General features: G+C 37.2%; 1 protein-coding gene across 12 annotated transcripts in view; it reads right to left on the bottom strand.

Annotated features, from left to right (window-relative positions):
- The window catches only part of neo1a (neogenin 1a), a 180,151-nt gene extending 156,338 nt beyond the window's left edge, over positions 1–23,813 (bottom strand). For all 12 annotated transcript variants that reach the window (XM_079598740.1, XM_079598743.1, XM_079598735.1 and 9 more), the window contains exon 1: positions 23,328–23,813. In XM_079598740.1, the coding sequence (XP_079454866.1) occupies positions 23,328–23,400 (73 nt within the window). In that variant the 5' untranslated portion in view covers positions 23,401–23,813. The remainder of the gene's footprint in view (positions 1–23,327) is intronic.
- Positions 23,814–26,283: the final 2,470 nt, after the last annotated feature.

The raw sequence follows: 26,283 nt of genomic DNA, 5'->3' as shown, positions 1-26,283 counted from the left end.
CTATCCCTTTAAGCCAGAGCACTCTTCTGGTAGTGGATTAAGACAGTATGTCTGTGAAACAAAAGCCGCTGTAAAGCAGAAGCCAGGAGGAAAACAGCACTGCCGTCCACACAGGGCATCAGCAGCAATAATGCTCTTCACGGAGAGACTTTGTTTACTGGCCAAACTAAACTGCTCAGACTGACACCAATTTGTACAAAGACAGCCGACGGAGTCTCAGGAGCAAAGCCTCGCTGTCGGATCGCATGAAGCTCTGTACCAGCATTGTGTGGAAATGTCAGCGATGGTCTCTGCTGAGAAAACATCACGCTAAGACACTATTCAAATAGCATTTATTTGCATTATGCAATGGCAAGAGAGGAAGAAACAACCATTCATCTGTGAGCCTATTCAAACTGCTTTCTGTGTTTCTCTAACAAGAGACAATAACTTCAAACAAATCTCTTATGGGATCATGCAAATCATGATTGAATTATCCTTTATGATAAAAATAGGTTTCTTTCTGTTCAGAAGTGGCGTTTTGTCTCTCTGCAGACCTAACTCACATCACACATATGCCTCTGCTTCACTAAGCTCTGTTGTATCCCACAATTCCTCTCAGCATTAAACACGATCTCATGAAAGTGCGCATCTATACCACGAATGTTATTTCTCGTGCCATTTATACGCCAAAAATGTGTTGTTTTTTTTGCGTGCAAATGCTACGCACTTAAAACCCTTGAGTCGGATTAGGGCTGGGGAGTGCGTGCATATTACACGCCATAAAGTGCGTATCATATGATCGTATATATCATATGCACGCAAAAAAAAATTATTGGCGTATAAATTGCACGAGAAATAACATTTGTGGTAGAGATACGCACTTTCATGCAGCTCAGTTGATTCTTCTGGAAATCCAACAGAAAGCTCAGGTAATAATGAACAATCAAAACCTTAATGCACTGCACTAATAACCAAAAAGGCATGGAATATATGATAAAAAAGGAATACCCGAGTATAATGCCTAGTATGTTTTTTTAATAATATGTGAAATAATATGTAATTCAATTTGTCATATAGTATATGTGCTTGATTGTCATTATAAGGTCTAAATCAATGCGTCTTTAATTCATCTCAGAAATGTTTTTACATTTTCAATCCTGTAGAAATGTCTTTATGTATTTGTGTACAATGTCTTATTGTAGTATTTTCAAGATTGAAAAAAAATCATGGTTCATTTGCATTCAAAATGAAAGGTCAAATTAGAGCAATGTATTTTGGGTTCAGTTTTACAAATATTCTGGTTGTACTCTGCAAATATTAGCAAATGTACACTCCTGTGTAAATCCTGGGTTGGTTTAACCAAATTTTGGGTAAAATATGGACAAACCCGCAGCCGTTGGGTCAAAAAATTTCATTGCATTTGTAATCCAACGTTTGGGTTTGTACATATTTGACCCACAATTGGGTTAAAACAACCCAGCATTTAAGACTATACTCAACTGCACTGAGAGTTACTTTTAAAGGTAGTGTGTTACAATATTGTGTTACTCCCTAAAAAAAGTAACTAATTGCATTACTTAGTTACTTTTTATGGAAAGTAATGAGTTTGAACAAACCTTTCAGCTGTGCTGCCATCGTGACGTGTCATGTTATCTATGTATAAATAAGTAGTTTCTGCTTATTCGTAATATTGAATTGGATCATTGAAGATCAGCACCAAAGAAATTGCTTAATAAAGTGAGATTAAATACATAAAGTATATTGTGTTATTTAACATTTAATTATTGCAGGTTTGCGTAATCTTCTGAGTTTGCATTTCACTGTTTTTATTCATTTTGAGGAATAATGAATCATGTTCACACATTGCATTTACGATACGAAGACAGCTATCAGTTAATACTTGGGGAAACAAAGTTACAAATTGGGGAAACAAAGTACTTATTTGAAAAAGTAACTCATATATTTAGTTTTAAATTGAAAATGAATACGATACGTAGTTACTTGAAAATGTAATCTGATTACGTAACTTGCGTCATCTGTGCACACTGAAATAAAACTCTGAAACAAAGCTCTGAAATGTGATACTATGATAAAAATGTATTTAAATTCGCACAGATATGAAGTTTCCTCCAGAAATTAGATCACTTCACTAACACAGAAGAACTTACCTTATTCATTAAAGTCTCCCTGAGGTGAAAATGTTGTTTATATGCGGGGTTTTTTATATTTATATATGCTTTAAGAAAAAACATGTGCAAATTCATTAGTCGACTTAAGTATTTTCTCCTTAAATCTGCAGTGAACCAAAAGACAGTCTCAAAAACACGGTGTGAAATCGCTGGTGTTTCTGACGTCACACACTACCTTGTAACCAATCAGATCAACATGTGGTCGTCAACCAGTGGATCTCTGAGTGAGTGAGTGAGTGGAGGCGGGGCTCATTTGCATATTCATAGAACTGCGTATACTAAATGAGGAAAGGGTGTCGAGTTACATTCAAGCTATTTTAAGGTGTGAAGATTGGATTTTTCAAGGAAAAGGTGCCAGTAAAAAAAAGGTTGGGGGGAAAGAGATTTGGGCATACAAAAGAGATTAATGTTGAAGATATTCTGCAAGCCTTTTAAGACAAATATTATAAAACTATCTAATATTTGAATCTTAAAGACTTAAGAGATTCTGAATAAATAATGGAAAAATAAATCTTTGAAACCGGCACTTTGAGGCTTAGATCACAAATCTACATTTTTGCCTTAAACTCATTTTTGCCACAAAAAAAAGTACTAAGCAAAGAAGAAAGAAATAAGCACAGCCAGACAGAAGAAAAGAGACGGCAAAGATCAAGGTTTTTTTTTCTCTCTACAAAGACCAAAGGTGTACATAAAATATTGGAAAGGACCCGAGGAGGAGATACACACAGCAAGACGTTCACAGATACTCAGAGAGAGCGAGAGAGGAGGTCTTCGGATCATGATCTGCTCCAAACCTGCATAGTAAAGATCTTGTGTTGTGAATTCCTAAACAGGGAGCCAGGACTAAGGATGAATTATTTATGGCGGCCCTTTGCTCCATGTCAGCAGCTCCACTGGATGAAATGCTATTTATGAAGTCCCATGGGGCAGGGGGCAGTTAAAGAGAGAGAGAGGGGGGGGGGGCGTCCTGATCCGACGGGAGAAAACCAGCCACTGATTGAGGGATCCTGCATGAGAAGATGCTAATAAATGTCCATGGGAGATAGAGGAACATGTATTTATATATCAGCAAAGAGAAGAAAAATGGATTAAGATGAACATATTTGTGCACAGTATGGACGAATAATTGGTCCTGCACAAAAATATGAAGAGAAGACGACTGGCTTGCACAGCATCTCATCTTGTTTATGTTCACAGTTTATTTAATCAGAGGAATATCAGTCTAATAGAGCAGACTGGCAGACGGTCTGCCAAACACATTCATATGTCTAAAGTCGCATCTTCTGCTGATTTTTTTTTTTTTTTTACAAAATTTGTGTCACAGTCCACACACTCTCTTCAAACTAGTATGTTTACTTTATGTCATTGGTATATGTATGTATGTATGTGTCATATCTCACATTTCGCATCACTTGAGACAGGACTGCTCCCTCTAAATATATATATATATATATATATATATATATATATATATATATATATATATATATATATATATATATATATATATATATATATATATATATATGTGTTTGTGTAAATGAAGACTTTAATGTATTTTAATTACTTTTTTTATTTTCTTATAATGACATTAAAACAGCTTCAAAACCCACGTGATTAGTCAAGCTATATAAGTGGTGAAATATTTCTTATTATTATTTATGTTAAAAACTGTTTTTGCTCTCTTCAAATTTTTGTTGAAACATTTATACACATTCAGAATTAATACTTTTTAAGATTAATACTTTGATTCAGGCCAGATTATTTTGATCAAAAGTGTGACAGTAAAGACATTTATAAATGTTACAAAATATTTATAGAGTAAATCAAATAAACTTTCCATTCAGCAAAAAAAAAAAAAAAAATATATATATATATATATAATATGTTAAAATAGAAAAACGTTTTTAAATTGTAATAATAGTTCACAATATTACATTTTTTACTGTATTTTTGATTAAATAAATGCAGCCTTTGTGAGCAGAAGCAAAAACATGAACAAATCGTTCCGAACTTTATATAGGCTAGATTATAAACTATGTTAAAATTACTTATATAAATGAAATTAGTAACATACAAAGTGCACTTTAACACGTTTAAAGCCCCAGTAAGACACCCAGCATCAAGTTCCACGCAGTCACAGTTTGAGATTAATTCTTGGATTGTTTTCCCAGAGTTTGAAATCTTGTGGTTTCTTTCCATGATCTGTTTTTTTTTCCATATAGCCGAGCAGAACATCCCCATTATCACCACGTTTCCAAACTCTCCGTGTGGGAGGTGTCAGTCTAAATGAAACGGACTGAGAACGTCCAAACTGAACATGTAAAAATATATCCAAGACCACACAGGGTACGTTTAATTAAAGAGTGTAAAGATTATAATTTACCCTCGCAATCCCTTTAAAAACCATCCATGCTTGCTGGAAAAGTACAAATGCTGCCAAGCCGCTGACCAACACCAACGCACAATGCGAAATAGAAATCCTCTCGAAATAAGACCCATTTGATTCCCCTTTGAACATTTATGTGCCGTGAGAAAGAGTTTACATGACTGACTGAGTTCCCGATTTAAACAACTGGAACATTTTGCTTTTCTTCTCCATCACTTCCAGACAAAATGGGTCTCAGAATAACTAAAATGTAAACAGAAATACGTTTGGGCTGAAATATGTCACTTTTCCATTTTTTTTTTTTTTCTTGAGTCATTTGTGATCAGAATCTGATTTGTGTTCCAGACATACACCGAGCATCAAAACAAACGCCTCAAAACACACCATTACCCCTGGGTGAAGAAACGCTCATATCTGAGAACTAATACAATAACGTCTGCCTTGTCTTTTATGACACCATCTCATAACAAGATCATTTTCTTCGAGCAGACACAGATTTAGACATCTGATATGCTGTATACAATCATTATTCATGCACATCTATCAAACACATAACCCTGTGCTTATGAAAAACATTCACGTCTGTTCTGCAGCTGAAATATTTGCTTTAACAGCAGTTGTACAGAAGCAATTAGCATATTTCATGGCAATGGGCAAATAGCACTGCTATGAATGGAGCTCAACACACACACACACACACACTTCTCTAAACGTGATTGGTGTGACTTCTTTGCGAAGCTTTTGAGGTTTACCAGTGTTAACAGTAAGTGCAATCATAATTAAGAAAGAATTAGTGTTTTTAGTTGTGTCCTCGTCTCCTTGTATCATGAGTTCTGCTTGGCTATTCATAGAACAATCTGCTTTCCCATGGGAAGTGTGTTTACTGCTATTGTTATTGCTCGTGCTTATGGTTAGGTACTAAAAAAAAACTTTATATCCCTGTTAGTGCCGCACGATTAATCGTTTAAAAGATCTCGATTCAAACACACACGTGATCTTAATCCTAAATAACAGCGATTCGGCTTTTCAAACAGTCTTTTCAACCACACATATCTTTATTTGTATCGTATAATAATTTAAAATCATCACACAAGAACAGGTATAAAAGTTTATAGTTCAGATATAAACACTGATGTCTACGGTAGCGATCAAAATAGAGTAAATCTAACGCTTCAAATACAGATTGTATCGATTACATCGTTACACCAGTAGGTGGCGACAAGTGACCGTTAAAAAATGAATTGGTCATTAAATCATCCATTCAAGAGATTCATTCAAAAACACTGATTCATCCAGTAATGAAACATGTGAAGTTTTTTTGAGTGAGTCATTGAATCATTCACTCAACCCGATTTTGTAAAACAATTCATTCAAATGTACGGGTCGTTTCTATGATTTAATTTTCCTTTTCTCTTTCTCTTCTTTTATGTATTTGTATGTTGGTTGCACAACATGCATGTTATTCGGCAGACAAAGGTTTTTTAAATATTTATAATGCTCTACAAAAATTGCTACAAAGATTTTTTTTGAGAAATAGCCTAATAATCAGGGGTGCACATAACTGGTACGCAGGTACGCATGCGCGACAAAAATCAGGAATGCGTAATGCCACTTGTGTTACTACGCGCCTTTGCGTACTGTCGCCAAAATGCAACCTAGGCAGTGTAGCCTACATTTCATTTTTTTTACAGAAAACGAGACGATAACTAAATAAAAACCCGTTTTAAATGACGAGAACTATGACGAAAATGTATTGACATTTTCGTCAACGAATACAAACGGAAATGTTAGGGAGGGACGATTGGGGAAGAGATCCAGTCAGAACTGATTTGCGTTTGTGGAAGATGCGCTACCCAGCGGCACACGAGTTGGCATGCGCTTAATGCATCTCATAAATCGTAAAAAAATGTAAACGTCTGGGAGAAAGAGAAGGGCAGACATATGGATAGATCTGAATAAGAGTGACGACGCGAAAGAGAGGCTTTATTCAGTATATTTTTCTGTGCGAACACACACACACCGCGCGCGCGCTCTACCGAAGCGTGCAGCCCCGCACACTATACAGCTAAAGCGCGCTGCGTGCAAGGACTGAATTGATCTCTCTTTCGCTTCTGAATGGACAAATACACACAACATTATGTCTAAATTTCCGTTTTGGCACGTAAACACAGTCGGTTATGTCTTTACAGAACGTACAGTGCATCCGTGCAATTGGATCTGCACACTCGGTCTTAAAGTGACAGTGCGCAATAAACCTAATGCCTTCTGTACACTTAATATTGATCAAACAACAAAATAAAAAGAGAAAATCCACTGCTCTTTAATATCTTTAATAAGGATTAATTATATTTAATTCATACAAATAAATATATCTGAACAATAACACTTCAAATAAATAAAAATTCTATCATTTTAGGTCGTTTTTTCCACGCTGATGTAAATTTATGTGTTCGTTAAAAAAAAATAACTTTGGTTTTAGTTATTTTTATGCTATAAAAACGGGAATGTGACGTCATGATTGACAGCTGTGGCCACGCTACATATGGGGTGAGTACCAAACACCATCTCCTGGTACTCACCTGAGTAACTCACTGAAAAAGTTATGTGCACCCCTGCTAATAATACAAGAATACACTAATATTATATATATATATATGTTCAAACTGGATTTTAAAAGTGTTTGAATAAATTGACCCTAATAAGCAACTAGGGCTGCAAACGATTAATCGCATCCAAAATGAAAGTTTGTGTTTACAGAATATGTGTGTGTGTATTGTGTATAATTATTTTGTATATATAAAAACACACACATGCATGTATATATTTGAGAAATATTTGCATTTATATACTGCATATATATTTTTATATGATTTATATTATATATAAATAGAACTATTTTATTTATAAATAACACATTTTTCTTAAATATATACATGCATGTGTGTGTGTATTTATATATACAAAATAATTATAGACAACACACATATATTATGTAAACACAAACTTTTATTTTGAATGCGATTAATCGTTTACAGCCCTACCTTATACTATAAGCAACAAACTTGCATTTAGAAAACTTAATCAAAAATGTTGGCTTGGCAACTAACTGAAACAAAACTAAATAGAAATATTTTTAAAAGCACACAAAATGAATAAAACTAACTAAAATTTAAATGAAAACTTAAAATGTATTTAAAAATATTAACGAATACTATAATAGTGATAATACTAAAATAGAAAGTGTTATTGTGAACCATTCAATGTCAAAAGGACAGACAGACCTTCAATATTCCCAATAATCATAATAATAATGAATTAAGCAAGGGAACAAATGGAGGTAATAATCCTCTCTAGAGTGTTTATAATCTCTGTGGCGAAAGAGAAAATGATTTCAGAGCAATTTTAGCACATTCTCAATGTCAGACATCAATAACTCCTCCCATCTCCTTTTCAGCAGCCTCGTCTACATATTCATGACTCACAGGGATCAATGAGATGACAGAAAGACTGATGGACAGAAGCAATCGCCTTTGGGACGACAAACACCCTGGCTTTCTGACGGCTGAAAAGTGTGTATAGTAATGGAGAGATTTAAAAAGGAATTTCAAATTATAGAAAATGAGATTCACAAAGCTCAGATAAGTGCTGTACTTCAGTCAATATTCATAAAGTAGAAGTTAAATTAGGCACAAAATGATCAAATGAATAAACTGCTCTGTAGTAAAGCTGCACGATTAAACACCCACGTGATCTTGTTCATAAATGACAGCGATTCGGCTCTGTCTATTAAACTTTTAACAAGTACGATCACAGCGAACATTCAGATCTGTGTTTCTGAGCCAGAGAGAGCAGTCGTCATGTATAGATATGAATCCGATTCACAAACAGTCTTGTCAACCACACAATATCACGATTTCTGTCTTACAATAATTCAAATCATTACAGAAGAACTGGGATAAAAGGTTATAGTTCAGATATAAACACTGATGTATACGGTAGCGATCAAAATAGAGTAAATCACCTTTCGAAAGTGACTTTATGCTTCAAATAAGATACGATTACATCGTTACACCAGTAGGTGGCGACAAGTGACTTAAATGCATTTGTCATTGAATCATTCATTCAAGAGAATCGCTCAAAAATGCGGATTCATTCAGTAAAAAAAGTCTTTATGAGTGAGTCACTGAATCATTCACTCAACTGATTTATTACAAAATTATTCATTCAATATTCATACATTTTGTAAGATCCTCTAGTAAATTACATCTTATCTTGTTGAATTGTCTATTCAGATTCGTGGAAGAATCCTGATCTCTATTTAAACTAAATAATCAAATTTTCAATTTAAAAGTGGAAATAATATGTCTGTTCTCCAGAAGCCCAGATAAATTTAGACATCTGTATATTATACAGTGTGATATTACCAACTATAGCTTCTCAATGGATCAGCATATCCACACTTCTGAGGTTTATGGGAAATGCTAGTATGCGATAACACGAGGTGGATGTGTTGAGCTACAATCAAGGTTTTTCCATTATGACCATTAGCTGGTCCATTAGATGGTTGATCAGCCAGACTTTTTCAACTAGATAGATCATCTTTAACAGCATTTATGGTATTATGTTGATTACCACTAAAATTAATTTCTACTTGTCTCCTTTTCGAGCTAAAATACACATTACAGTGAGGCACTTAAAATGGAAGTCAATGGCATCAATGTGTAAATGTTAAAAAATACACACAGTTTCAATAGACAAGACATAAACAATATGTGTTAACATGATTATAATGTAAAAAAAAAAAAAAAAAATGTACTAAACAACTTTGTGGAAGGTTATATTATATCAAATTTTCCACACATCCATGACAATGCAACATTAAAAAACCTAAAACAACTGTAAAATTATTTTAACAGCATTACATCTCAAATAATACACATTTTATTAGGAGTTAATTTCTGTTTTTTTATTATAAGCTTCACATTTAGGCTATTAAAACCTAAAAAATTTGACATTTCCCTTCCACTATAAGTTCACCATAAGCTAAATTTTTTATTTTTTAAACAAAACGAGCGAGATATTTATTTATTTATTTATTTTTTGGTAATCAGAATTATAGCACAAATGCAGTTGATTGAATTTAACTGGTATTGAACCTGCAATATTCCTTTACACTGGTTTGGGCTGGAAGGCCACCTCAGACCAGCAACAAAATAGTGATCATATTCCCAATACCAGGCTCACCATCTTATACTGGTATGACCTAGTTTTCCCCCCAGGATTTAGACTTCTGAATCAGATCACCATGAGGCGTGCTTTAATTTTCTCATTGATTCATCACTGTCTTCATTCTCTGTGGCAGTGAGAGTAAGCCTGGCCAGTTTCTTACATCATACACTTGGCATGTCTCACAGCTTTCCTATTCAACTCCAAACCAGCCATAAATCTCCAGCGCTCATCCAGTTCTGACCCCTCCACATTGTGCCACTGCTAAAGAAGAAGGAAACCCACACGGCTCCTTTAGCACAGCATGAAGGTATCTGAAGCATTGTCCGAGGTGACCTCCGCACAAGAGAGAAGAATTTCTATTAAAACGTCATATCATGACAGTTGGCTTTGTAACGCAACAAAGCAGACACCTCCTGATGCACTTGGCTAAACTAACAATGGGAGTAAGTCAGGGTGCGATATGATGTGTAAGCTCAGCCCTGAACCCAACTGGGATAGTCAATGATGGGAACCACAGTGGAGGGATGTGGGGGGCTGGGATGGGGATTTGTGCCCCGCAGGACTCAGATGGGGGAGAAACTATCATCCATTATTAATGGAAGCCGGCTGCAAGGGGAAATGGATCAAATGTGGCTTTCGGTGGAGCTAGTACCTCAAAAACATGAATTATTTGTTGTTCATCTTGAAAGCTTTGTCCTTTCTGTCCTCCTTACGTCTTTTTCACACTGTCGACTACAATCTCATTTCAAAAACTGCTCATTTGGCATCACCGCAGAGACCTAAGAGGTCTGACTGGCGCCATATGGAAAGGTAGAGAAAACGCAGCATTAGCATTTCCCAATATGCGATGCATTTGTAAGAAACACACGGTGTCACACGAGGAATAATTCAATCACACATTATGGTAAATACCCATAAAACATATGGCTGTTTAATGGAGTCCGGGATACAATTACGGTCTTGAACCCCGTGGAGTGAATGACAAGGGCTACCACAGCACATTTAATTCAATATAACAAACTAAGGTGTGGTAGATGTGACAGCACATGATGAAGTGACACAAAACAGAGGAGAAGGAGGAAGGGAGGGGGTTAATATTGATTGTACCACCTCCAGTCTGAGCTAGCAGTAAAAATAGTGTTTGCAAGCCCAGCGGCTAGGAGTTTACGGTATGTGCCTCCCGGGACACAAATGAGCCTCAAATGAGTCTCCGTTGGTCACGCCACATATTCCAGCTCACCTCCATCCCCCATTCCTTCACATAACAACACATCAAGTGCTGATTGAAATTCAAATAGGAGCGCCGCACAACGGGGTAGACGTAGCGAAGCATCACCGAGGTTCTCAGGGGCCCAATACAGCACATCTCCAAAACCACTTAACTGCTAGTCAATTTTCCACTGAGATTCTGGAGTGATGTTTGGCGATATGCGATTTCATGGGTGATCAATGCTCCGTATAACATTTCTGTTGATGAAGAAACCCAGTGCAAGTAGACGACATCCATTTTTTGTGTGTGTGTGTCTTTGCCATTCACCAGAAACACACAACCTTAATGGTCACATTTACTTGTTCATTAGCAGAAGGAACTCGCCAGATGAAAATGGACGGCAAAGCTTTGAAATTATATTAGGAAAGGTTTGCCTTGAGTAATTCAGTTACAAGGGTTCAATAACAACAACCTGAATGAGTTCCAGAGCTCGTCAAGGAGCCAAAATCAATCTGTGCAGAGCAAAGCATTGGAAATGAACAAAGGTTTATATTGGGTAAATCTCATTCTGGAGATCATCGCTCCAAGCACACTTTAATTATCCCGACTCTAGGATCTCTACAATATTGAAAGACTAAAGGCTGAATTGAACATCGGTCCAAAAAAAATGTTTTCACAATTGCTGTGAAAGGCTGGTGTAGTGATATCAACACATTTAGAAGAGAAACCACTTGAGAATGAAAACCATTATAATTAGTATTTTTGGATGTCAGAAAATATGATGGGAATCTAAATTAAGTGTTTCAAAAGTAGTATCAACTGAAAGCTTTAGTAATAGTATTGCTCATACTTTGGCATGTAAGTCCCGCATTGTTTTTGCTACATGAATGATACAACAACAACAAAAATTATGAATACCAGTAACCAAAACCAAAACCAAACATAAGATCTGGTAATTAAATGTAGGTAATAGTGTAAACTCTGTATGCTTTTCAGGGAGTCGTGTCCACAGGTGATAAACCGGTCATAGTAATGTTCTTCGGCAACGAGCCAGCTCTCAATATTTTGCGGTTGCTTATTTCTGCTGTGCACTAGAGGTCTTCTCGGGCCCTAAAACCTGTACCTGACCTTAATCACTTCTTACCAGAACCCATCGTGCATAAGTTGACCCACAAAAAACAACAACCCGAGACAAACCCAATCAAATTAGATCCGAGTCCAACCTGACGGCAATTTTATTTTCAAACCCGACTGGACCCGAATGTAAAAAGCAGCGATGTCTGCACGGCCTGCATCCCTGTGGCGAGCGCTGACTGACAAAACCAGAGATGACACAGACCAAAATCAGATAAGAGAAATAAGAAACACCAGGAGTAGATTTAAAATTATGCCCTTTATCATACCTTGTTTGTAGATGAAATTCATTCTCTGACCCTTCTTCGTAACATTTATTACGACGTTTTAACCCATGTTTAACCACAATTAATTTTTTTGTGTTAAGCAAATACCCACACTACACACCCCAGTATCCTGCAGGGCTTGGTCATTTTAAGCAACCCCATCTACGGTCTATGGTCGGGCCTCAGGTTTTCAGATCCAACTGGACCCATGAAGACCTCAACTGTGCACAGAAAATAGATGCCGACACAGGAAAAATATGTCAGCGTAGAAGCCTTAACGGTTTCGATCAATGTTTTCAGCCCTGTTTTTGAGTAAATTCAAAGTACTGTCATGAAAATCTAGATGGCGCAGGCTGATGGGTTCTTAACTCAATCTGCTAGCAATCACATCATTCTCTATAGGGCACAGCTGATTGGTTCCTGCATCATCAGTAGCCAACGAGCTCAACCTTCAAACACTTGGTCAGCATTTGCAGTGTAGCATGTTTTCAGGAACCCTCCACCTTCCCCAGCTCCACCTGTATTACACTACTAAGAAAAACATTGCAAACAAATTTCACAACAAAATGATCTTCGTGAGCACTAAGGCCTCATCCACACTGCTGCGTTTTAGTTTAGAAAGGGAGAATTAAAACGAATACGATCTCTGTCCACACCAGCGTTTTAGCTGCGTATTATAATTGGTCTCCGTCCACATTAAAACGACTGAAAACACGGATTACGTGACCATTCACCAACACTGGGCATGCGTGTGCCGGTGTAAACAGGCGCATGTCGGCAGTTATAGCATTGTAAAATGCATTATTTACTTGCACAACAGCTGCTAGCAAAGACATCAACGTCAGTAACGCTTGTAATTCGTTATCCATGTTGCAGTCACTAACGTTACGTAGTCCAGGCTGGTTTTGTGTTTTCTTCCCGGGGACGGGTCATGTGATGGGTGGCTGACGAATCAGGGAAGGATACGCCATGACTGATGACACCCAATCATAGAGCCGAGCGTGAGCCTCGTTTCTAATGTCCTCCGTTTTGACCGTCTTCACTAAAACGCCCTCAAAAGATTCAGAGATTCAAAACGCAAAACGGGGTCGGCAGCGTTTCTAAACTTCTCCGTTTCAGGTCTTCGTTTTTGCCGTTGTAGTCTGGACGGGAGGTGCAAACGTAGCAAAAGGTCTCCATTTCTAAACGAAAGCGCAGTAGTGTGGATGGGGCCTAAAGCTCATCCATACTGCTAACACAGGGAGCTGGTCACTGTTTACTGGCTGCAGATGGATGTGAAGCCCAGACTTCCTAATGGCTTCCTGTATTTCACAGAATAGTTTCCTCTCAGGAAATGTTATCAATACAAGCCGCTTCAGCACTGACCCAAAACCACAAAACACAAGTCACCGACTTTAATTAAAACTGCTTGAATGCGCTGAAGGCATGCTTCCACTATAAGAGCAATGAAATGAGGCATAAAGAGCATAACTTTATAAAAAAAAATAGAATGAAACTGGAATGGGTTTATTGAACTAGAACCAGGATTAAGTGACAAAGAGACAAGAAAGACAAATGTTTTTCATATCGCAATATTGCGATCTAATCAAAATAAAAGTGTTGAAATGCTACTAGAAAAATAACTGGAGGAGAGTAGACATCATGAAGCGGAATGAAACTGTTGACCTCCTGGAGAATATTACAAACTCTTTAAACAAATGGGGCATGGAAGAATACGTCTGGAGCCCGTGGGCTGAATGCAGGCTGACACAGGCGAGCGGTCCAACCCTCATTAGAAATTAATTACCACTGTAGTCAGCGTGGGGCAGCCGTACAGTCACTATGTATCTAAGGCTTTACCCAGGGGGAGCAATTGAACCCCTGACCCCCCTCTTTTCGGCAAGCAATATGCGACACCACCCTGATTGTGAATTACTGGCCCAGCCATGCTGGGAATGCAGACAGCGGCAGTAAGACTATGAACTGGGCTGGTGTGGGTGGGACGGCCCGCTTCACTGCTCAGTGAATTGTATTATCCATTAGGAATTCCACGGTGAAGCCATTTTTCAAGCTCAACATCCAAGAGGGTTTATTTTGCCCCAAAAAAGATGAGAAAGGGTAATGACTCTGTGATATCCTCTGATTGCAACTGCTAATTATCCAATCATAAAGTTATTGTGTACGGGATTCTGCTTAATTCACGTGAAGTGGGATGACTGTGTAAACGTCTAGAGGTGAGAAACGGAAGATACAAGTAGAGTTTTGTATAATTATACCATACATAAAAAGATCATGCAATAGTGGCTTCCTGTAATTGCTTTTTGATGAACATAATGGGCCTGTATTATACTTTCCAAAATGGTCAAATTACCAATATCAAACCTTATTATAAGGTGAGACACAACAGCAGTGAAAAAAAAAATTGTATAAAAGAGTCACAGGAAGCTTTTCAAAAAGGCCTTCTTTAATCTAGCCAAATAGCTCATTTGCTTCTTTCGAGTACATAAGAGAAATGGGGCACATTTGCATTGGTCTTCAGCAGTGATTATCTTTCCTAGTCCCACATGCAATCTGCATTATATTCAGCAGAAAGGATTTAAATAGTAAATGTGTTAAACTGTTGAAAGTATTACACTCTTACTTGCTGAAAAAGCAGACTAACCTTATCCTGCACTAACTACTGCCATTTTTAAATACACTCTCGAGCAAAAAGGTGATAATTACAATAATTCAAGTGTATGAACAATCACAAATTAACAACATTACGCTTATAATGTAAAGACAGGGATACAGTCTATGTGTTGCACACTTTATGGCCGTTTAGAACTTTCCAACAGTAAATCACTAATTAAATCAGTAAAAAAAACGAATTAAAAGTTAGATAAAAGGAGAGTTGTTTGAGAGTTGATGTTATTTTAGTAAACTTTTTTTTAAATGACCGTTTGATTCTGTAGGCGTACTTATTCCGCAGGTAGCCGGTCAAATGTGCGTGTTCATCAAATCTTTTCCATAAAAGCGCTCATTAGGCATATACAGTAACAGCTGGCCTCCTCTTAATGATGCCCCCCCCCCCCCCCAGTCCCCCCATCCGGACACGCTCGCTGGGATCATGTGACGCGTGTCCATGGATCCAGTGCTGGAATGTCAAGCCTACTCTGCAGGTGCTTTTCTGGCTTTATCTTATTTTCCTGGCTTTTTTACTCCAGCTGCATTTATCCATCGCGGGGTCAGAGGTCAAATCTTGAGGTCAGGGACCCAGGGCAGCTGGTTTCCATCATTCCCGTCACTCCTAACCATTAGGAGGAAATTCTTCATATCTCATCTTGCATGCACTGCAGCTGCAAGACCACCTACAAGTTATAAATGCAACCTCCCAGAACAAAAATCACACAGACTTGCCTCATAAAAATGCAGAGAAAATGTAAATATATCCTTTAATCTGTCCATTATGTACAATACAATGGTTATGGAAGGTAAGTAATGCACAGTTCCTCATGGCTCTCTAACATCCATTATCTCGACAAAGGTTCAGGACTGAACACATAAAGAGCAGAACTCAATCTCCCTCAGACCATTCAGACTCATTTCAGCCGAGATCAACAGTATTCACAGCGCATGATGTAACCTAGGCTAGATTCTGTACTCATTTCATGTTATAAAATACATAATTAGCATTATAACAAACAGACATATTCAGGAAAAACCTCTTAAGAAACATTTCTTTGAGTGAAAACCTTGACAAATCCTGTTTATCAAATAAATACTCACCCACGTTATTCATAAATGTATATTTTTTCATTGACCAAGTGAAGCTTGTTTTGTTTGCTCTTTCAATCTAATTTCAACGAATCAGGACAGAATATTTCAAGCTATTTCAAATGCAAATTCAAAGTAAACATAATAATGTCATAAAAGTGGTCCATTCAACTCTTGCTATATTTTCCAAGCCTTCTGAAGCCACATGATAGCTTAGTGTGAGAAACAATCTAAAATTTGAGTCGTTAATTTCTGAAAATCTTGGATTGTTTTTTAAAGCTTGAAAGCTCCACTACACATTCATTATAATAGGAACTAAATAAGTATAAATTACTCAAGTTTTGTGGAAGCTATGGATTTTGAACCAAGTAAATAATATTAAGGGTGCTTTCACACCTGCCTCATTTAGATCGGTTGAATCGTACTAGAGTTTGTTGTTCCCCTTGGTGCGGTTCGTTTTCAAGCCGCTTCATTCTCAAATGTTATTGTTCGCCTAAAGTGGTGTAGACAAACTATATAATAAACTATGACCAGGGATACGGTCAGCCCACGCAGTCGTCTCTTCATAGTAAAGAGCGGCGTGTTGTCTGCTGGATTTTCCTCCTTGTTGTTTACTTCCAGGAGTTCTGTTGGAATTTTCCCGCACGTTAATTCTGACCAATCGAAGTGCAGTAATGGAAATACGTTCAAGACACATCTGGCCAACGAGTGATGTGGATGTTGTCACATGGCTGCATTTTGGTTTCATTTCATCAACTGATTCGGACCAGAGCGATCAGTGTGGTGTGAAAAGGAACCAAAACGCCTGAAAAATGCTACAAAGTATAATTTTTCGCCCTGGTCCGGACCAAATTAACCGAACTACAGATGTGAAAGCACCCTAAAATGTACAATTTCCAGATGATTAAGTACAGCTTTACAGGATTAGTTCACTTTCACAAAAAAAATCAGATAATTTACTCACCCCGATGTCATCCCAGATATCCATGTCTTTCTTTCTTCAGTCGAAAAGAAATTATGGTTTTTTGAGGAAAACATTCCAGGATTTTTCTCCATATAATGGACTTCAATGGCAACCATCTATCCCAATGTTCAAAGAAGGTTCAAATGTCCGTCTCAATGCAGCTTCAAAGTCTCTACACGATCCCAGTCGAGAAATAAGGGTCTTATCCAGCTAAACGATTTTCTATAATTTTCTATAAATAAAAAAAACGATATATACTTTTTAACCACAAATGCCATGTATTGCGTAATCACGTTGGAAAGGTCATGGGTCACGTCATCTGTCTAAGTTATTTGTCTGTGTGCTCCGGTTCATAAAGGTAGGGAAAGGCGAAAAATTAATCTAATTTTCTCCTCCAACTTCAAAATCTTTGTTTTATTTTTTATTTTTTTCGTGACCTTTGCAAAGTGATGACGTAATATGTAGCGCATCGCAGAGACGGTACAAGACAGGCATTTGTGGTTAAACTTTTTTTTTTTTTTTTAAGAAAATGATCGATCGTTTGGCTATAAGACCCTTATTTCTCGACTGGGATCGTGTCGAGACTTTGAATCTGCATTGAGACGGACATTTGAACCTTCTTTAAACATTGGGATAGATGGTTGCCATTGAAGTCCATTCTGTGTAGAAAAATCTTGGAATGTTTTCCTCAAAAACCTTCATTTCTTTTCGACTGAATAAAGAAAGACGTGGACATCTTGGATGACATCAGGGTGAGTAAATTATCAGCAAAAACAATTTTTAAAAGTGAACTAATCCTTTAATGATTAGTGACGTATGGAAAATAGGTTACTAGTTTACATGTAAGAAAAAAAAATGCACTGTTTAATGTTCCATTTTCCACACTTCCTCGTTTAAGCAAAGGAAGGAGTGTTTGCTGATCGAGCAGAAAGCTTTGGTGAGCCCTTGCGATAAACCAGAAGCCGACCGCAGGATGGCGTGTCGAGAAGATCTTAAGCGAAGGTTGAGCTGCCAAGATCCACAAGCCGAGTTCATGCAGACTGGCACTGACGTTGAGCTTATTCACAATCCGTCTTCAGTGATACCTCCACAGGCCACACTATGAGACCTTTATACAGAGCCGTGAGGGCCCCCGTAGAGCCCGTCATCAGCGCTCAAGCAATGCGCAACAACAACGGGGTGCTTCAATCACCTTCAATGGTTTCACAGCTTTAGTCTGCCGGGATGCTTGGCACAGATATCAGTTCATGCTGCCATTACTCACATATAACCTTTGCTGCTGAGAACGGGGAACCAAATAAAAGGGAAACAAGTTAGCTCGTCAGCATATTCGGCAGGTGTGTAACGACTGGTCCTTTCAGGATTCCTGATTAACTGAAATGCTGCAAAACAGGCCATAAAGAAAGCAGACCCCATTTCATGACAGCTTAAATAGCAGCAAAGAAAGATAGGGAGAGAACAATACTAATTAACATGGCAGTGCATGGTCGGAAAGAAGAACGAAAGCTTAACATTTGAACAATTTGGGTCAGCAGAAAATGGGTTTCAGTTGGACTGTCACTGAGCAGTGATCAGAGCCACATGCAGTTTTCCACATGGAAAAAATGGTTTCCCCCAATCGAGAGCTCACATTTGCTCTAGTTCAGCATCTGGTATCAGTGGTACGGTAATGCCTAAAATATGCTAAATATAATTGTGAAAACTCAGAAAGTTGCATTCTGGGTCACTTAATGGTTCACCATCATGACTAAGATTTCGGGCCCTACATTTGACTCGGGACCTCCTTCTAGCTAAGCGATCCACTGATACTAACTATTTTCCCGGCAGCATTTTTGAAAAAAGTTGCCAGCCACCGCCAGCATTTTTAACAGTTTTCTGAAAATGTTCATGGCCCCCAGAATATTTTGTTGAATATCTGAACAAGCACAACAAAAGAAAGAACAGAGCCTCTGCTTTCAAATAAATAAATAAATAAAATAAAAAAACATTTCATTCTAGCTTCGTGCAATCTTTTTTAACAACACTTGGGTAAGTTTCATAAAAAAAAAATCTCTCTTTTTTCTCCAAAGACTGCAAGGAGCAAAAGCATTTACTCTCCCTTTTCATTTAACTCAAAAAATAAAGATCAGATCACTTAAAATGTGAACTCAAAAGTTCTACATACTCATAAAAGTAGTTTTCACTAATTTGTTTAATTTAAGTTTGCCCAACTTAAACCAATTATTTTGAGAGTTAGGGAAATATTGATAAATTATGTTTAATAGTGTTATTAAATTATTTTGTGTTTTAAAAGATAACCTATAGATGCAGAGGTAAATGTAAAAATATGAGCATGCATAATTGCATATATCAGTTGATATATACCCAATTCTGGATTATGATTGGAGTCTATAGAATAACTTTAAAGTAATTTAAAGTTTAAATTATGCTTAAAACGAGGGTTTTGTTCGAGCATAAGAAATAATTAATAGTGCTGTTTGTTTGGAGCTATTTAAATCCTATTTATTATTAGCATAATTCTAGATTTGTTACTGCCAAAACAATCACACCAAGAGGGAGACACTACAAAACGGCTTATCAGAAGCTCTATTTGGATTTTGCTTCACTTCACCGAGCACGAGCATTCGTATCACACATGCATCATAATCTTCTCCAGCTGCTGAGGCTGGCAAGAGAGTTCACCCACAGAGAGATCCACTGGGAACTGCAACCACTCAGATCCCAAACGAGGGTGTTGACCAGCAAACATTCCTTAGGTATGACCATTTCATCGGAATCCTTCAACAACAGCAGAAAGCCATCCGCTACCTCGTGTGTATTTGCGTAGACTGGTCATTTTCTCAAATGCTACACTAAAATAGTGCACTCAGTAACATAATGATACACTACTGATGGTAATGGAGCAGAATTGGCCCGAAATCTTTCCAATAATCTCATACAGCAGAAGCTCACCATTTCAATAAACGGACTGAAATTTTCACAAGTAGCCCTAACCATTCATACCTCAATTTAGAGGCCACAAAAAAAAAAAAAAAAAAAATGCTGATGAATAGCCTGTGCTGACGTTAAGGATTCCTGACACCGCCAATCAAGGCCAGCTGGGAATGGAATACTTCAGGTTACATACTGTACTATTTTTTTTTAAAGAGTAATTGAAACAGCATGTAACACTGAACATTTCAAACTGTAGCATTGCTAGATTGCTTCCAGATTATCTCACTATGTGACATTCAGTCATCAGAAACAAAATATGCCTATTTTAGACTTCAGTTTGGAGTCATTTCACAGTCTGATCGAATGATGAGTCAAGAAACGAGATGATATTGCCTGAACTGTTTTGCTTTCTAAATGGAAAGTCATGTCGAGTGCATTGCATATAATATACAGCCTACTTATTTTGGCAAAAGTAAAACATCATTCCATGCAAAGCAATATGTAATATGAAATATTAAGTAGTATGCCATTCCAAACATACCGACGCCATGCAATATCGCTTATTACATGAACACTGAAAGGGTGCGATTCTCTCACAAAGAAACCCAAATCAAATGTTGGCAAATACGAGGTCAAATTATTACCCAGCACTTTTTGCAGCTAGTGCAATAAACAAATAACTCCATCAATCATAATCCATTTTACAGGCTGCTATCAAGCCTTCATTTGCACATTAGGCGATTAGCCAAGGGCCCATTGTCCATCTAAATGAATAAAGAACATCGAAGGCTAGATCTCTCAGCTGGAGCTTATTGTGACGCCCTATTTCCAGCGAGATTCAATTGCTGACAATACTTAATTTGTTACTGTGATATTGATCCTCTTTGTTCCCTGCCATCTGAAAACATGCAGCTGCAACAGTAATGATGACTTTGGATAATGATTATAATGCATTGGACAGCTATGATCAAACAAGCTATTGTGCCGTGGTAATAGTTATGCACCAATACTATATTTTTCACAGACACCGAAAGGTTTCATTCAGCCTAAATTAAAAAATTAAGTTTGGGTAAATTAATTTAGATAACTCAACTTCTTGAACACGAACTCGGTGTCTCAGTTTGTGTTCAGGAATGGTTAGAAATCATTGAGCTTGGTACATTTTTCCTCTTCAAAACTAACTTGGGTCTTCAGCCGACAAAGTTGAAATCCCGTCTGTTTATCTTAAAAAAATTTGAATGTTTTTTTTTTTTATAAAAGCTACTTAAATGTCTTAATTGACCAAATGCCTAATCCTGGCTTAATCTAAGGCCTGTCTATGAAACCAGGCCTAACTTAACTTAATAATCAGGTATTGCCTACAGAACAGAAAAAAAAGAAAAGAAAAACGCCATCCATGTTACAACACTATCCTTTTGTTCAGGTCTTTATAGTTCTGTGCAATGTATTGTGATGAAGGCCTGTGGAAGGAAGCAGATCTCTTACATCGCTGAGTGGTTGCAGACAAGGTAGTGAGGGTGTTTATACAGTTTAGCATGCTGTTTACATTGTCCGCAGGGAAGCCATCAGCACAGTTCTCTTCCAGCAGGATTATGCAGATAAGATGCGATGCAAATTGGATGCAATGACAACTTTCCCCCCCAAAAAAACAACAACTTCAAGACATGCCCATATCCTTTCCAGAACAACGAAAAGTTGGAATGCTGTTATCGGGCGAGATGTAGGCGACACAATCATCTTCACGAAACTGCTTATGGTTCGCATTTGTGTGCTTCAGGACCTCAAAAAACATGTTTCAAATAAACACATATTTTCAGAAGGGGACCCCACAATTAGTAACTTGAAACCCGCTCTCCACATGTAGGTCCAATTCTCTGGAATCAATCAAAACTCCCAAAGGAACTCCCTGTTCCCCCCCTTAATCTCCTGGTTTTATTACTTTCCAGACAGAGTCTGCCCGTTCCACCCAGCCCCCCATTCCTCTCTTTTGTACTGATCTCCAGCAAAGCCTGTGATTTTTTACCACAGCACATTGCTTTTCATGCAGCAGAGCAGCTTTCATCAGCCTCTGCACGCAAGACAGCCCAGCCGCAAACTCCACTACGGCCTGCTTTCATCGTACGTGAGCCTAATAAACAAGCACAAACTAGTGAAAACATGTTGCCAATACCAATGAAAGAGTTAAATGATGCATCGTGCAAATTACAGGTGCACCTAATGAACAAAGATGATGAATAAACTAACAAAAGATTCAGATGCTCTGAAGCTAAAATACCCATTTCTCTAAAGGTGTATTTACACAGCTCCATTTTCTGTGCAATATATTCCACATGCGGCTCCATATTATGTGCAAGAATGCAATGCAATGGCAAATAAAACCGTACCAAAAAAGAAAAAGAAAAAGGTAGCTGACCCCGCATCAAAGCCACCTCTGATGCTGCTTTGGCTCTGTGTAAATGAAGTGCAAGCCTAAACTTTGCCATTTTCATCATGTTAAGCATTCATGTAGCCTACCTATATTTATATTCTTATTTTAAGTTTCATAGGAATATTAAAGATATTGTAATGTCAGTGTAAATGCATTTACTGGTGTGCCACCTCTGTGCAGCATTAAGCCATCATTACTGGTTATATGCCGCTTCAGCTGGGCAAAGACAGCATTATATTCATATGCAATGTGTGTGTGTTTTTTTGTCCTATGTATGTTTTCTGCTTGGTTTCAAACAGGGGAAAGTTATAAATTTTCTTCATGTGTTCAGCCCATAATTCTACACACACCAAAATAAACATGGTAGATGTAAAAATACATGTTCTCTTTTCTTTCAAGTGTGCGTTCAAAAGCAACAGCACAATTCGGCTTCTGGCAACTTTACAGGAAAATATCTAGGATTATGGTGCAAAATATCTATTTCTTACAGAGACAGAGTCTAAGCAACATATGATCCTCCAACAGTGCTCGGAAAAAAACACTGATTTCCACAGACATGATAATTAACGAGATTTAGGCTCATTTACTTGCTTCCATTTGATGAAGGAATGCGGTTTTCCATTCAGGTGAAAATGTGTTAATGCAGAACACACCTTTGCAGTAAATAAGCCTTTTCAGAGCACATATGTGAGATATTTCGCATATGTTTTGATTTATGAGGCTGTCTGAACGGTGTGTGTTCGACGAACTGGATTCAATCAAGTTAGTTCAGATGAAAAAATAGTCACACACTCATTTCACGCTGAAGAGAAACAGACAGCGGGTCGCACCGCAGAAAGTTTTAATGCTCTTTAATCTCAGACTTACCTTTTTCAGCATGTGAAAGTGTGATCGTGAGGCAGAAAAGAGAGAGGAGCAGCCGGGCTCCCCGCTCCGCCATCACTTTAAACACGAATAAAAGAAGTGTGGAAAGCCTCGGACACGATCCCGTTTAAAATCCCCCTGATCGCGCGCACGGATCAGTTCAATAGTGTGAACAACGCATCCGGAACGAGTTACTTCCGAAAGTTGCCGAAGGAAACATGAAGCTCGTTGAGCAGAGACACGATCCGCCGCTTCAAAACTTCAACAGGCGACCGAGTAAAATCAAAGTCAATCCATATTTGCGAGATTGGACGCCAAGTTGGAGAATAGCGAAATGAGAGGCGTCATAATGCAGACATAGTGTGTAAAGGTGAAGAGAGAGAGAGAGAGTCCGGACGGTTGGAGATATTTTTTCACTGATCTCAGAGAGAGAGAGAGAGAGAGAGAGAGAGAGAGCAGCAGGAATTCAGATAGGAACCTGGGAAAACCGGAACTGGATCAGAAAGAGATCAGGAATCATTTGACATGGCCATCACAAAAGCCTGGAATGGGTTGTTTATTTTATTTTTTCCAGTCTTTTTATAGGCTATTTTGAACAATTTAAGGATTTAGTTCAAATTCAAATCCATATTAAGATATTTAAAAAAAAAAAAGTTTAAATATCACACAAAATATCTAGGCCTACCTAAACATCGATCAGGTGATCTCTTTTTTTAAAACCTTTTGTTTTCAATAGCTAGCTATACTTTTACAACATTATTTAAGAATTAATAAACTTAAAATTATTTGTTAACATCTCTGGTGGAACAAACATTAAGGCAGCATCCAGTTGCAAACGCTCAAGTTTTTGAGTTAAAAAAAACACAAAGTCAGTGTTACAAACTAGTATTTTTTTAGTCTGTTAGTTAATGACAGAAGTTATGTTGCGTTCACTCACACTCTTGTCATATATGATGTTTGCCAGCTGAAATAATTTATCACATGCTTCCAAGTACTATATGAAAACGCAAATTATATATTAGAACAAAATTTAAGCTTGTGGGAATTAAAGCGTAAATATAAACGTTGTAAAATTAAGTAAAACCTAATAAACTTTCTGATACTGGAGACCCCATAATGCACTGTGGCATGAATAATTAATAAGGTTGCCTTTTACACTGTTTGCCAGCTGAATTATTTATGTGTCAACACAATATCTACTGTAGGCTATATTTACTTAGATGTTCTAAATAAAGCATACACTTTAAAACATAGTTGAAGTTTACTTTGCAATACTCTGCAAGTACATTTCACTCAAACAATATCACACTGAATCAAGCCAAGTAGGAACTACTCAACAAACTTTTACTTAATTTTACTTAACTTAGTTTAGTAGATTTTACTTAATTCCATATGTGAAATTTACTTAAAAAATATGTGCAACATTTTTTTACGTTTATTTTTTATTTAAATTGTTTGTGGTTCAGATGCTATTAACTAACATTCATATTTTAAATATTCTTTCTAAATTATTGTTATTATATTTTTTATTGGAAAGCCTTTTTTTTTACTTTTTGGTCCTCAACCCTTTTTTTAGACTTGATAAAAATCTCTAAAAATAAATGCAACACATTGTCAGATCTGGGAACAGTCTCTCAGAAGAGCTCCATCTACTGGCAGATTGGCTGATTTACAAGAATGTGACTGTGGTACAGAACATGGGACACCATGATATGGTATACTGTACATGCTATTAAAATTGTCTTTAAAAAAACATTATTTTATGGTCCTTTTTTTGTTCTGTTTTGTAAAGAAATGTGATGAAAATGTTTTTGTCAAAAGTCTTCGGTCTATTATTTGATCTTTGGGTTTTGATCAGGATATTAGGTATAAATCTCACATTAACCGCATGCACTGCTCACCTCAGTAGTATTACATCCTTTTTAAAATGCATTGGTAATTATTACTCTCCTCTTGTGTATTTCATGTTATTAGCTGTGGTGAAATCTGCAGGATGCACGCATGAGGTGTTATTTTATGCTAATAGTGATATGGTATCTCAACAACACACTACTCTTGATTATCTTAAACCTTTGGGATGTGTTCCTTATCCACAGCAGAGATCAACTTGACTGGGTTTATTTGTTCCCGTTTACACAGAGGTGAAAGGATGAAAGTTGAAATGATGGACAGAACCGAATTTTATGTCTTCATGGCTACTTTTGAATTTTCCTCACTTGGTGGCTAAAGGATTAAAGCACTTGGCAGTGAAACTGCTGAGGATTACAGGGATTAATACAGGTTTAGAAAACGCTGGCGGAATTAATCAGATCACTGTAAGCACCGAGCCTTATTAATTTAAGACAGATTATTTGGTTGTGGATACAGGGACATCATAAGCCATATGGACACCATGTTTGCTGAATGGCCAGAATTACAGTATAAACTCATCATCCTGACTAATGCACGTTCATAAATCTTTACCGTCTTAGCCTTTTTATGTGCAGATTTCATCTTTCCAAGTTTCTTGACACTCTTATTCTTAAAAAAAAAAAAAAATTGTCTTAGTTTACAAAAATTGTAGGTATAGTAACATAATCCATCACATGACACTTTTTAGGTATAATCAGACTACTTTTGGATTACTTTTGACCTGCCTCATTTATCACATTGAATTGAATATTGCACCGTATTGATATGAAAATACAAAGAGAAAGAAAAGTGCTTAAAACATTATGTCAGGGTTTCCCAGACTGGGGTTTGTAGAGAAACTGCAGGGAGTTACCACAGAAAAGCTATTAATGAAATAACCTAAACAAACTATAAATATGAAAAATTAACAACGCATGGTTAAATGACTCACTGCGTTGAGTGATAATTACAATAATAATTCATGTGTTGAGATTATTCAATATGTAAAGTTTTCCTTGTAATTATAGACACCTGATAGTGGCTGGACTGTGTGTGCAATTTCACAAAA

This window comes from Phoxinus phoxinus (assembly GCF_949152265.1).
Source record: "Phoxinus phoxinus genome assembly, chromosome: 2".
In the NCBI taxonomy this organism is placed as follows: Eukaryota; Metazoa; Chordata; class Actinopteri; order Cypriniformes; family Leuciscidae; genus Phoxinus; species Phoxinus phoxinus.
The sequence above is the reverse complement of the archived record's forward strand: the minus strand, read 5'-3'. Positions and strand labels throughout refer to the sequence as shown.